We start from the raw sequence: 14,423 nt of genomic DNA, 5'->3' as shown, positions 1-14,423 counted from the left end.
TAGTGCACTTTCTCATCATCTTCGAACCAGTAGGCTAAAGACGTTTTCAAAACCGAGGCTATTAGGGAGTTGGACTCCGAACCAACTTCGTCATACTGGGTGGAGAGTGAAGAAGTGATCTCAACTATGATTTCACAAAAGTAAGTGTACACAATTGCTACGCCAATCTCTGAACCAAACAAACATCATAACAATATATATATATATATATATATATATATATATAAACCTAAAAAATTAAATCGAAACTTTTAAGAGTAGTGTGACACACGTTGTTTGTGTGGGAAATATGTTCTTATTACACAGAATTTTAGTTGCGAAGCTTCTGAGAAAATACCTTTTGGGTAGGCTTAAGATGGTAAAGGAATTATTGTATGTGTTAAGATCTTAGGGAGATGGTAATAATAGTTCCAACTGGATTAAACTGTAACAAGGAAAAATCCACTTGCAGTTTTTGATTTAAGAGGCAATAAATGTTCGGTATCTAATGCCATAGAATTAGTAGGCTAAAACTTGTTGAAAATTCTCCAACTGGTAAAATCTCAGGTACCTTTGAAACTGTTCGAAAGGCTTATTATTATTTATTCAGTTATTTATTTTGCTGCAAAATAATTTAAACATTTGATCGTATACATATACCCAACACAAATTAATAATAGAAGCAATTTTTGTGATAACTCGTAAAATATACAGCGTGGGCCATAAGTCGCTTGACACAGTAGTTAATCAGTTCTCAGTTGATTAGAGTAGCAGTGGCTGATAGACGTAAGCAATACGTTACGGTGTGGTTCGTGAATAATTCAGTATAAAAATTATTAAGAATTTAAACTTTGTTACATCTTATTGTAATTAAGAATAGTTACAGTGAACAGAAAGCTATAAAAGAATGAACGTGTGTTAATAATTCAAAAGTAATGGTTACATATCTGCAATTAAGAAGATGAGATGGAGTTATTTGTGCAGTATTTTCCGAGCACTGTCCTCGATCTCGACAAATAAGCCGTAACTTGAATAAAAGGTGGTGTAAACAGATTGTGTCGATATCGGATCTTCCTGTATCTTATGACAGTAGCACAATTTTTGTTCGATCTTTGGCCAAACCAACTCGAAAAGCATCCAATGAGTATGGTACTGATTTTAAATGCATTATTGTGAAATGACTTATGGCCTACTTGTACTATTGTTATTGTTATATTCATTTTGCGGCATAATAATTTAAACAATTGATCGTATACATATGCCGTATATACATATACTAAAATCACAGAATCGATTTTTTGTTTGATTTTTGTCCATTGCATATTTGTGAAATAGGAGCCATTTGAGCGATTATCACTACAAAAGATGCTGAGTGGGCAGATTTATAATTATCACGTAAACTTGGCCAAAGTTCTTCTTCAGCTCATGGTAAGCAGAGGGAAAGTGTGCCTAAAATGTGATTTTATTATTATTCTGTGCTAGTGACGTTTGACATCATGGTGCAAAAACGGCGTTTAGACCTTTTTTCTGAAATGAAAACCGATTGACAGAATGGAGAATGGAGCAAACTCAGATAAGGTCCAGAGCCATGCATATTCGGAGAAGTCCTATGTGCCACACTTATAGATCAATTTTAACGTACAGGTGACCTATCGTGAAGACTTTAGCCAAGGGCTACAAATCCGCAAGATGACAACTATTAAGCCTTTACTTGCAGGCGCCACTTAACCATATCTGCACGTCAAGTGATTTGCCTTGCTTTGCCACAGAGTTTCTGCTGAGACTCAAAAACCTGCTAAATCTTGGAGGTTTCACGAAAGATCTCTCTTTGCAAGATGATTTGCAATGTGTGTGCTGTTCACTTCATCACAGAGAAAACGCCATTGGTAATAGTGTTAACATTGTGGCTAGACCTAGGTTTACTGGTCGCTCGTTTCGTATACAGATTAATCCAGGCCTAGCGTACAAACTAATTCCGGACGTCTACTCATCAGGTTAGAGACGAACACAAGATACCATCCACGTATTATCAGGAAGGGCAGCATCATGACCACTGTCCACATCATTGAGTATATTTCTCTGACTACTAGAAAGTACAGATGACATCCTGGATCAATTCAGTACCAGAAGAGAGTACATTCTTAATTATACTCACTGTCCAGGCTTTGTTGACGAAACTTTTTCAATCCGCATCAACAGTGAACTGCGTATACTCATGCAGTGCCCAAATTCCCCATTTACCTGCCCGAAACACACAATCCACAACATTATATTTGTAAATACTTTCCACCTAAATATCCTTCAAATATTTCTCTCTAAGGAAGAGGGAGACACACTTACATCGCCTTCCTGAACTAAACCATCTATGATACTTTTTCACTACTGTAAGGTACGAGTCCTGTACAGTACGTGGTTTCCCACACTTACAGCCGATTCATTTTATTCATTTTTCGTAAATCTTTTCGTTTGAGTTATTTATTTATTTTTTGTATTCAAATTCTTCTATCATGTATTTACATTTCTTATTGATTTTGTTTTAATTTATATAATTATACAAATTTAATTTTAAATTTTCGTTTATTTTTCTTTCTTTCTCGTTGTCAGCAACCCGTCTTATTAGTTTTGTTTCCTTCCACCTGCAACACGTGTTTTAACTTTGCAATATTCTGACGTGACTACTTTCCAGATGGCACGTCCTAGACACTTCGCGGCTTCCTTTCTGTTCTTTCATAATTTTTCTTTCGTTTGCCTCTTTCCTACTGTACCTGATGAAGTATCCAGCGAAAGCGCATAGAGTTTTATTTATTTTTTTAAGTGTATTGTGAGAAAGTTTTCACTAAAAACATTGACTTCTCAATCCTTGCATAGATATTATAATTTTCAATTCGTGCCTACTATTCACGCCGGTCACCAATATACAAAGTATTTGCACTAATCAGGGTTGGCAAAAACCATGGTTTTTATTAAAAAACCGAAAAAAAACGGTTTTTTTGGTTTAAACCAGGTTTTTTTTTTAAGTTTAAACCAGGTTTTTATGGTTTAAATAATTTGCTCTGTATATTCGTATCATATATGGACAGAAATAAGTTTGTTTCGCCTTGATATTATGCAACAACCGGGTTATGCTGGACCCGGGCAACAACCGGGGTCACATAAGCTTAAAGCGGAATAAAAACCGCTTCTCGAGTTACATCCGAGAGAAATTGTCCTCCATTTGAACTCGGAACCAGGACTAATTGGCCACAAATGCAATACATCTACCGACTCACTCACGAAGGAATCCTGATTTAAAAAAAAAAAAAAAAAAAAAAGTTGTACTGATATTTACATGCTTCTTAATATAACTGTCAAGAGTCATTTCAGAAGGACAAAAAGATAAACAGTTGCACAAGTGAAACCATTACACAGAATTACATATGAACAATTTCAAAGTACTACGGAGTACAGAAGAACTAATTTAGTTCAAGTTAGTTAACAACGACTTTTATTGGTCCAAATTAAAGAAATACACCGACTTATCAATAAGAAAAGTGAATAAAGATACGAATTATTTGAGTCCACTTTGGCTCAGACTCATTTATACATAAATAGATACCAAAGATACTTCTCATTTCACTAAATGCCTCTCGTGGGGTCTGTATGATCCCCCCCCCCCACACACACACACAAAAGTACGGCATTTTCGTTGTATTTTATCAATAGTAAACATTGAAACGAAACAATATTTAGAATTTTTCTTCGATTGCAATTACATAACAATAATAACAACTACAAAAAAATCACAAAATAAACATTTATAAACTTATAAAAAAAAAAAGTTGCTTTTGTAGTATAATCTTTTTGGGTAATGAATGGGGAATTTAGATCCGAATATAATACGAATAATATACGGGAGTGAAACGTGATAACCCACAAATGTGTGTTTATCAAGATTTTACAAACACTTACACTTTTACGAACACTTTTTGTTTTTTGGTTTAAACCAGCCAACCCTGGCACTAATGCAAGTAAATTACACAAGAACACTACTATACACAATTACATTTCTCTCTCTCTCTCTCATGTTTTATATGAAAGAGACATGTAGATGTAGGATAGATGAGAAAATATATATATATATTAAAGGTTGTGTCTTGGTAATAAATTACAATATCGTTACATTACAGGTCTCGTTCGTGACCATCCTGAGGCTCAAGAAGAATTTGCAAACAGTGATGGCTATTCTGTACTTTTGCGGGCCATGCAGAGCAACGTAGATAAGCTAAAAGTTAAATCATCCTTTCTTCTTACGTCACTATGCAACCAACAACCTAGTATAAAAGGTAATTACGTTCATCGAGATGGACAGACATTAAATTTATATTATTATTATTGTGTATAAAATTTGTTAGATTGAAAACACCGAAAAACATGTTTACAACAAGTTTTAGAAAATCAGGAACAAAATTAAATTAAACTGTTGTATTCATTGTAAGATTTTGAAGCGTAACTGAAGTCTTCCTCAACTAAATTTTTCATGATGTGAGCTTTGCGTCTTAATTTCGTAAATATATATGTTAGAAAGGACATAGTGAGGAAATCGAACAACCATAACCCCTCTTTTACTTCGCACAGCAGCTATATATTTGGAGCATGTCCCATATTTATTTTTATTTTATTTTATTTTTTTATTAGGAGGGTGAGGGGCAGGGGGCCTTGCAGTATTATCAGTGATAAAAAGGTGATAGAGGAATGTATACATAGGATATGGTTTCGCCACTACAAAATAAAAATTAGAATACACTCTTTTAAATTATCATTTTCACAGTGTATACTACATCTTTGAATAAGGCAGCGTATTAATCATGGATAATTTTCGTCGTTCTTTCTTTTCTTTTATCTCTCTCTCTCTCTCTCTCTCTCTCTCTCTCTCTCTCTCTCTCTCTCTCTCTCTCTCCCCCTTCCTCCCTGAAGTGAGGGTATCGATGATTGGATTCTGTTGTGATGTAAACCAGCCATTTATTTAAAACTATGACCATCTTCCATTTCTTTTACTTGAAGATCAGCAGTTCAAAGGCACAGATAGAACTCTTCACCAGACATTATTTCTTGCTCGTTTCTCACATTTGTTTTAGTTTATAAAAATAGCTTCTGTAGATATTAAGTACACTGCCTATACAGTCCTATTATATTGTACATTTAATGTCTGTAGTATAAATTGCTCAGTTTATCTAAGAGAATATTCATATGTACCTCAACTGTCTTGTCATTAATTTTACCTTATTTCTTCTGATATTATAATCAAACCTGGATAATTTCTGGAAGAATAATAAGTAACAAAAGTTATTTATTAATTTTTGCAAATGATACAGTTTATTATATTACAACAGTCCGGAAGGTAAGTAGTAGTTTACCATGTCACGTTTTATATTTATACGTATATCATATATAAACAGAAAACCTTTTTCTCCTGTTGCTGTAAATTTACAAAGCGCGTAACGCAAAAATTGTCCAGATTTGAGTACATTTCATGATGGAAAAACAATAAACGTTGGTATTGTAATGCTTGTATTTGTCTTTAATGTAAACTTGATTGAAGTTGATTCGATTTTTCTTTTCTTCTTCTTGTTTTATTTATTTATTTATTTTATTTATTTATTTATTTTATTTATTTATTTATTTTATTTTTTTGAAAATAAGAGACGGAATGCAAATTAATCCCTAAAGCATGACATGTAAAAAAAATTTTTTAAGGTTAACAATCCTACTTTGTTTCTTTAAAGGTTTAGGTAGTCAAAAAATATGAAGGAAATGCAAAGCAAGCTATGGTTACGTTTGCGTTAAACTACATTGCTCTGCCTCTTTCGTAATTGCGAAAAGTCGGTATAACTTTAATACATTCAAAAATTCTTAAAGGAATTAACGAAAACTGTAAAATAAGTAAAGAGGTTCTAAATATTGAATTGTGTTGCACACACTATAAAAAAGCGCCCTCCCCGCTGCTCCTCGAATGGATAGGTGCATGGGTTTCGGGTTCATTACCTACAAGATAGCCTTCAAATATTTGAAAGCAGTAGAGCGGTTCAGATTTCACAACCTACGTAAGTGCTGAAAGGGATGCTAAACTCCAATCCCACTAACCAAAAAAAGAGGAAAGATAACTCCTATAAATAACAGTAGCAACACACACAAGAGAAATGTACGCATCCGATGATCCACAACAGGAACAACTTAGAAGATACTTTGTTGAAGAAAGAACAAAAACAAAAAAGGAAAGGAGAAAAGCTAAAGTCATCAGCAGCGTCTTTAGCCCGCCATGGGTTGTAACGCCAGAGTTCTGATTTAAAAATTATTTTGTATACTTGTCGTTGCATATTAGCATAAACTGAAACAAATACAGGAACTTACTAAACTGAGACACGTCACTTTGAATCTAATATAAATTAAATAAAGAGTGTCTGTCTGTGTGCGACGTGGGAACCGGACGAGTAGACCGAGAGTTACCAAATTTTGGTCATGGGTACCTTAGTCCAGGCCCCAGACAAAGACGAAGCGTTTTTTTTTTCTTCCAAAATTCGAACCAGGGGGTTCTCAGGGGGATGGGGCGTTTATCGGGACATGTAAAACTAGCAGAAAATGACCGATATTAGTGTCGAATTCATAGTTTCCGCGGTCGCTGAGATCAATGGTGACACTTCCAGTAGCGATATGATTAGTGACTTTCAAATTCAGCTATTATTGTATGCGGGCCGGGTTTCATCTGCGGCGGGAGGAGGAGTTAGCGAGACATGTAAAAATAATCCAAAATGACCCTTATTTCTTTTTCTTTCGTAGTTCAGTTTGTTTACATAGATATTTTGTCTGATTCATACGAAGAATGAGTATTTCAGCTAGCACTTTGAATAAAGGATTTCTTTGTATTTCAGTATATAAAATAAAATTTTATATAATTATGAAGACTAAAGTATTGAACTGATCATAATATCTCTTTGTTATTAAGAAAACAAATTCGGTTAAGTGAGGTAGTGTTAGTAAAATATTAAACAAAAAGGCATTGATTAATTATCGTATTTCATGCGTTACGTTACGTTATTTATTTGGGTGAGCCCGCATTTATATAATAATTTTATAACACACTAACCAGAGGTATCGAAGTATTTGGATGAAATCCCCCAAATTTACCATTCTCCCCCCCCCCCCCAAAAAAAAAAAAAAAACTAGTGGAGGACACAGGAGTTGTCTGTGACAAAACCAGGATAACTTGCTTTGTAGACCAGATTTGATTCAATTTCGGAACTTTTTCTCTTCGTTAAAACATCGTTATGGTATAATTAAAGTTCGATTGTGTCATTTTCAGTTAAAAATATGTCCGTCCCAAAGACCTCATGGGCGCAACCTGCCTATAAGCGCACCTAACAGTAACTAAATCAAATATATTTGTTTTCAAACGTAGGAGAAAAAAAAAAACTGATATGTTGGCAGCTTTTTGCGACTAAGAAAAGCGAAAAGTATGCAAGTAAATTTATGTTAAGTCTATTTATGTAAGTGTACTGAGGGGAAATTTTTTCCTGTAATGCGCTTCCACTTTCGCACGAAGAATGCAATTGATTGACTGGTTTGTATTTGTCCTTTGTCCGAAAAGGCTATACAAGGCATGGTCAACAGTTCCAAGTGAGGCGTGAACCACTGTACTGCGTTCGATACTCTCCCATCGGAAATCGAACCTTGTACCTCGTGCACACAGGCACGCGCTGCAGCTACTGGACCAGAAAGAAGGGCTTACGAATACTACAGTAAACACAGGGCTCATACTGAGTCCTTTTATATATATATATATATATATATATATATATATATACACTAAAAGTTAGTTTTTTTCAAGTTGGTCACTAAAAGTTACTTTTTTTTGGCGAGGTAAAGTGACTTTTTCGTGTGATTTATGTTTTGCATTGGCAGTTTTCTAAGAAAAATATAAAAATAAATGGAAATAGGCAGAAATTTGTTATTCATTACTTCTCTGAAAGCTTCAGTACTTGCTGCCACGTGTGAAACAGTCAGCTTTATTCTCACTTCAGCTTTTATTCTCACTTCAGCTTTTATTCTCTCTAAAGCACAGTGGATGTTTGGTGGATGTTTAAGCTCTCAAGGTGGGGTTGAGAACTTTTCTGTGTCTATTCTTTCTTCTATCATAATAGTCTTTTAGTTTTCTCTCGTAATAGTTAACGCTCCGCTCAACGTTGTGTGTATGTGTTTGTGTGGTTCATCATGTTCGTCTTGTGTTATGCTTCTTTTATGTTCTTCTTAAGAGTAGGTGGATGAATTTGAATATTTCATGGCTTTGAAAACTCTCAATGCTAAGTTAAATATAATGTCTGAGATGAAGAAATTCGGAAATAGGCCAAAACTGGTTCCACTTACTCAGAAGCTTCTTACATCTGCAAAGTCTGCTTACCGTAACTGAAAAGCATGCTTAGAAAACCTAAGAAAGGAGGAAGCTGAAAAAGAAGAAGTAAAGAAGAAAAGATGAAACAAAACAACAAAGAGAGAGGTGGTGGAGAAATTAACAAAAGAAAAAAGCGGCGGGCACTTTTTGGTCATTTTTGGTGTGCTTTTGGTCATTGTTTGGTCACTTTTCAACTATTTACAAGAGACCAGACCACTATGAGCCCTGTAAACATAATAAATCAAGAATATGCTAACCGATTAGTAGGTTTTCACTAGTAGTAAGTGAAATAAAATTAATACAGACTTACATAGATGTTTTGTATCAAAACTAAGTGTTATTATTGTAATGTTTTGCAGATATACTGTGTCAGATGGGTTTTGTTGAGCAGCTGGTAGCTTTACTACAACACGAGCATACTGCGAACCATGAGCATCTGATGTCCGCATTGCTTGGTCTAGTGAGAGATCATCCACCGTCACAGCAAGAATGCAGAAGACCTGAATTGCGTCTGAGATCGACGTTGTTACAACAGCTAGAAGTCACGAAAGACAAAGATGAATTTAGGGTAGGTTTTGTTTTTTGGTTTATAGCTTTTGAGCGAATGAATGGTTTTTCTGTATTTTTTTACTGGTGACTAGTCGTTGGACAAAAGGGAAATTCTTCGTTGTGGTCGATTCGCGTTGAATATCCCTTTCTAACACCGATACTATATAAGATGGGTCGTAATGGACGAATATTCTTCATATCACTCATGACCCTGAGGTAGCAATCTGTTTTGTTCCACCGCGACTTTTCACCTTTTTACATAGATATATACATGTATATAGTGATCTATAATATGTATAAAAGTAATCCTGAGCCTTTTGAACTAAAGCTTTCTTATGCTTATACTCCGTTTGGCACCTTAATCCTATTTTATATTTTCGTCGTATTTATATATTTTTTGCTGAAGCTATTCCTTCTCAAGCACTTAAGCATGTAAGATAGTTATCAAAATAATAAAAATATATTTGTGTTGCAGCACCAAATTTGTTATTTAAACATTAAACATTTTTCGTGTACTGCGGCTGTGCTGGGTACAGCGCAGGCGGATCAGATTGAATTCCTGCAAGCAATAGACCAAACATTAGTCGTACAAAATTAGGACTCCCCTCACCGGATTTTCAAAGAAGGAATAGTATAAGTATGCTGTTATTTGGAGCAAGTGTATCTAAGACTGACGATGCGTTACATGTATCGTGAACAACAAAGTCCAAGGTATACAATACTTGTGGCCAAATACTATCAGAAAAGAGAAATAGTATAAGTGAGAACGATTGCCAAGCTTTGAAAACGAGTATTACAAAGATGCGTAGTGCAAATGTAGCTTAATAAGCGTAGTGCAAATGTGACTTAATATGCGTAGAGCAAATGTGGCTTACTTAAATGCTGAAATCAGTCATCATCTGAAACGACCTGTTACTGTAATCACAGTCGTACAAGAGTTACATAACCTTAATATCCGTGGTTAGGTTGTGATTTCGCTGATTACAGCTCCCAACATAATAGTGCAAGAATGAGGTCGTAAGAACTTAAAACGTGGCGTATGCTTGGGACTGGTAACTTCTTACGGTTAAACATGTCGGCTGCTGTCTGTGTGCGTGGACCGCAATTTAATGGTATGTCGTTGGTTGTATGACTCTCAAAGGACGAATTACTAGTAATGATTATGTGGACATTTATAGTGATACAGTACAGATGTTGGTCCATAACAACGACGCAGTCTTTCCAGGTGCTCCAATACACAGTCAGACCTGTTTACACAGATAGAACTCCAGCACTTTCTCTGGCCCATTGAATCCCTCAACTTGAACATTATTTAACATCTGTGATCAGTTTTGAGCAGTCATTCCCCCAGATTTCCTCCTCCATCATCATTGATTCAAATCTCGAGGAATGCACCCCAACGATAAAATAGGGTTTTAAATATCTAAAGGCAGACTTAAATGTCCCTCTGAATGTATAACATATTCCAAAGTTGTAGTTGCTAATGCCCAACCTTCACTCTCGCAAGTGTACTTGGTAGCTAAAGGTTTCATGGAGAACGGCAGACCATTCTTCCCGGATAGTTTCAATGAGAGTGGATTTCGATGTGGATCTTGGTGGTCTGGTCAAAATATTTGACTGATCTGCCAAGGATATCAAATTTCCGCACCTCGTGCCGAACAGTTATGGTGTTAAGAGTACACTTTGGAATACATCAGTTATAGTGTCAATAGGTCGTTTCTCGGAAGTCTGTGAAAGTCAGGTCGCTTTTGGGTTGTGGTCGTCCTGTTACTTGGTTCCCGCATATACTTGTTACACCTGTTGCATATAATCACCTGACAAAAGTTAAAACTATTGAACTCCAGAAAACGACACATTCTGCTTTCTCGTGCTGTCGTGACGACTGCGGACACTATGCTTGAGTTCCACGCGGTATGTGATGTTAGTAAGTCTACAACTTAAGAACATTCTGTTCGAATAGTTTCGATCACCTATTGTGTATTTGTTTCCTCTCCATTGTTCATCACATTTAGAGCCTTTTCGAACCCATCCCTTAATATCATAAATTCTTGCTAATTCCCCCTCCCCTTTCTTGTTAATACCTAGACTGTGCTGTCGATTTTTACTTGGATACAATTTTTCAATATATCTTCCTCAATTATCTAAAACTTCACCGCGCTCAAATATGGTTTTCATTCTGAGTTTATGCAAATGTTGTCAGATTGAATTGAAGACAAGCCCGGAGACCAGTGATTTTTGTGTAATTGGATACAAAATTTGAGATTGAAGATACTTGCATTTTATTGTTTTACCATTGTTACTTCTAATACTAATAACCACTGTTAACAAATATCGTTACGATTATTACTAACTAAATTTATACTGTGCCGAACTCAGTGCAAATAAATTAATGATTATTGACGCCTATCTTACTATTCATATTTGCGAAATTCTTGACAAGTCATTCTCAATCTTATCTAAACACAAATTTCGGCCATCTAAAGTTCTGTTGGCATTCTGTCCGTATCATCTACTCATAAGCTTTCATTACACTAAACGCTCGATCGATGTGTGCATTGGTATAGCATTTAATTATAATGCATTGTTTTGAACAGGTTTGATGTATCGAAAAACGCACCAATAACTCACAATTATTATTATTACCCTTAATGCCAAGTGTTGATATTACGAATTTCAGAATAGAAAGCTCATATTTTACTTCTACAGAAACAGATTTCTTCCCCATCTCTTTCAAATCTTTGAATGTTGGCGCCGCGCGATAATACAGTCGCAATAATGAAAAGAAGTTGAACATTGCCAATTGTTATTATAAGAACACAATTTGTTGAATAAAACTAAGTAGAACATGTAAGACATAAATTGTATATATAATTAATTATAGTTAAAGTAATATTTAAGCTTGTAGATTTAGTTCATTGGTCCGTATACCTGTGGAATGTACTTCGAACCCGGACATTTCGGGCAGTACGTGGGGATCTGGCAACCCTAGTTTTTGCTTCATAAGCATTCCTGTTTGTTTCGTTCTTATTTTCGTTGATTCAATTTGCTATACGTGTGTTCTTATTTCCTACTCGTCGTAGCTACTATCATTATATTCATATACATATTAGCTTGTTCGCAGTGGGAGGATAGGTGTATGGGAAATATTTGAATCCCATTTCTCATTAACGTACGCATTTCAGTGAAACTGCTAAGATAATAATCCATAAGATCTCTACGGTTTTGACATAAATTTTGAAACACTCTACCCCATAGAATACCTCTCTCAATCTTCAACTAGAGCTCCTCCGTGGCTAAGCGGTTAGCGAATGCGCCTTTGGCGTGGGAGACCCTGGTTCGGTTCCCGGCGGGAGCTCATATGGTTCGGATTCAACGTTAATCAGTAGGTCCCGTCTCATATAGCCTCGCTGCTGATAGGACGTTAAACTCAAAATCAACTGAACTCAAATCAATCTTCAACTAAAAATATGCTAGTAATTTATCTCTGGACAGCTACTTCGCTCTGGGTATGTTATTGTAGTCCACGAGGGGAGTACGGTTAGTCACTAGTAGAACGCTCACTTCTGGTGCTAGATCTCCCTTGCTCCTATGCCAAATTAGTTTGTAGTGGATAACATCTTGTCCATGGGTTTACTCGGAGCTCTTCCGTTTTCTTCCACATTCTCATTTCACCGGTTCTTTTATCATTCACTTTCAATAATCATCCATCTTCCTGCCTAAAGGGTATAACCATGGAACGTTGAATTCAAGTTTTATTTTGTCAATCCACGAATGAATGAAGCAGTGTTGATTCTATCTGTGGTAGGAAAATACTGCGGATTGACTTTGACGGTTATAAACATGCTTCCAGTCTAGTATTTTGATTAGTTAATTATATGGAGTTTAATGTCTCTTTCAGCACCGAGGCAATATGAGACGTGAACCTACAGCTTATCGTGGAATCCGAACCACATGAACCCCCACCTTAAATCGAAACCTGTCTCCAGTGTCAGAAGCGCGTACGTGTACCTTATAGTCATGAGGGAGCCCAAAACAAACATTTTGCTATCAAGTTGGATTATGTATTATTTGTCTGGGATCAGAATAGAAATGTTTCGAGAGGTCGAACGTTTGGGGATGTGACCATGAATTAACTTTATGTAAATAAGAGATGATATCTAGGCTTTTGCTCTCACAATTGATTTATTCCACCCTCTTAATAGCAGATGTGTCTGTTGGCCTCTGCTAGAAGTTATACTAAGAAATATTTCTAGACCATACTTCCCATTTTAGTTACGTCTGGCCCTTTGTTTCCTCTTTAGTTAATAAACCAACGATAAATGTTCGACAGAGGTTCGATCAATAAAAAAATTCCATGTGCTGAAGTTCTGGGTTTTACTCGCCGTCAGAAGCAACTTCCTAGGTTCTTTTCAGCAGTTTTCTACCATTGAACCCGGAAGTACACCAAAGAGCGAGGAAGCCAGGTAGAGTGATATAACCAAGACAGAGCAATATACTTGTACAAAATACAGTAAAACTTTCATGGATCGTTCTCTCAAGTATGATACAAACAATATAGAATTTGAGAATTTCGTAAGCCAGAATGCCCATAGCAGCTCACTTTTCTCGCTTGTGTAAAAATTAGCCTAGCCTTCATCATCTATTTAAATTATCTTGTATTATATAAAGAGTTTAGATTAACCGGTTTCGTCATTTTCTATTTCAGGAAGAAAAAGAATATATTCAGGAGTTGTTACGCATAGTGTTTACTGAAGATGGTGAAGAAGAGAGATAATAAAAGCTTCGACCATCAGAGACATGAATACGTTGAATTTCTTATCTTGCAGTCACAGTAATCGAGTAGAAAATTTTCACAAAAAAGCTCTTCGCCGACATAACCTGGATGGAGAATTAAGTCCGTTTTTCCACATCAATAGTGACAATAGTGGATCACGAAAAATTACATTGTACACATGCTTTTTATTTTTATGAACATCATGCTAGTGCGTCAGTTTTAATAGTGGATAATCTTGCATAATCATGCTTTAACTTTACGTAACAGAAGAAAATTCACACTTGTGAAATACTGTGTGTAGATGAGCCTTGTTTTGTAATTGTTTATTATAATTTGATGTTTTATTATTTGTGCGGATGTTAATTCTATATTTTGTGCGTGTGTGTGTTTTCTGTTCTGAGAAAAGACTACAATCCACATGTCACTTGTTAAATTAACTCAATACACTGACTCCAGTTAATTTTACTCTTGTCATTTAACTAAATCCTTAGCGTATCCAGTAATATTATTTTCCATAATTTGCTGTGGTAAGGTCAAAGTATTGGCGGCTGATGTAAAGGTAAAATTATTTGTTCAGTAGTGGACGCTGGTAGCGTTTATCGAAGTGTCTGTGTACACTCCTTCAAAATATAATTGCACATATGAATCTTTCTATGTTCCTTAAAATAGGCAGTTCGGCAACAACACATTCAAAGGGAA

At 35.6% G+C, this 14,423-nt stretch overlaps 1 protein-coding gene across 1 annotated transcript in view; it reads left to right on the top strand.

Annotated features, from left to right (window-relative positions):
- LOC145662630 (hsp70-binding protein 1) overlaps positions 1 to 14,184 on the top strand; it is a 30,785-nt gene extending 16,601 nt beyond the window's left edge. The window contains exons 4-6 of the mRNA XM_081728396.1: positions 4,146 to 4,301; positions 8,761 to 8,969; positions 13,656 to 14,184. Coding sequence (XP_081584522.1) covers positions 4,146 to 4,301; positions 8,761 to 8,969; positions 13,656 to 13,724 — 434 coding nt within the window. The 3' untranslated portion in view covers positions 13,725 to 14,184. The remainder of the gene's footprint in view (positions 1 to 4,145; positions 4,302 to 8,760; positions 8,970 to 13,655) is intronic.
- Positions 14,185 to 14,423: the final 239 nt, after the last annotated feature.

This window comes from Thermobia domestica, chromosome 10 (genome assembly GCF_964235325.1).
Source record: "Thermobia domestica chromosome 10, izTheDome1.hap1.1, whole genome shotgun sequence".
Classification (NCBI taxonomy): domain Eukaryota; kingdom Metazoa; phylum Arthropoda; class Insecta; order Zygentoma; family Lepismatidae; genus Thermobia; species Thermobia domestica.
The sequence above is the reverse complement of the archived record's forward strand: the minus strand, read 5'-3'. Positions and strand labels throughout refer to the sequence as shown.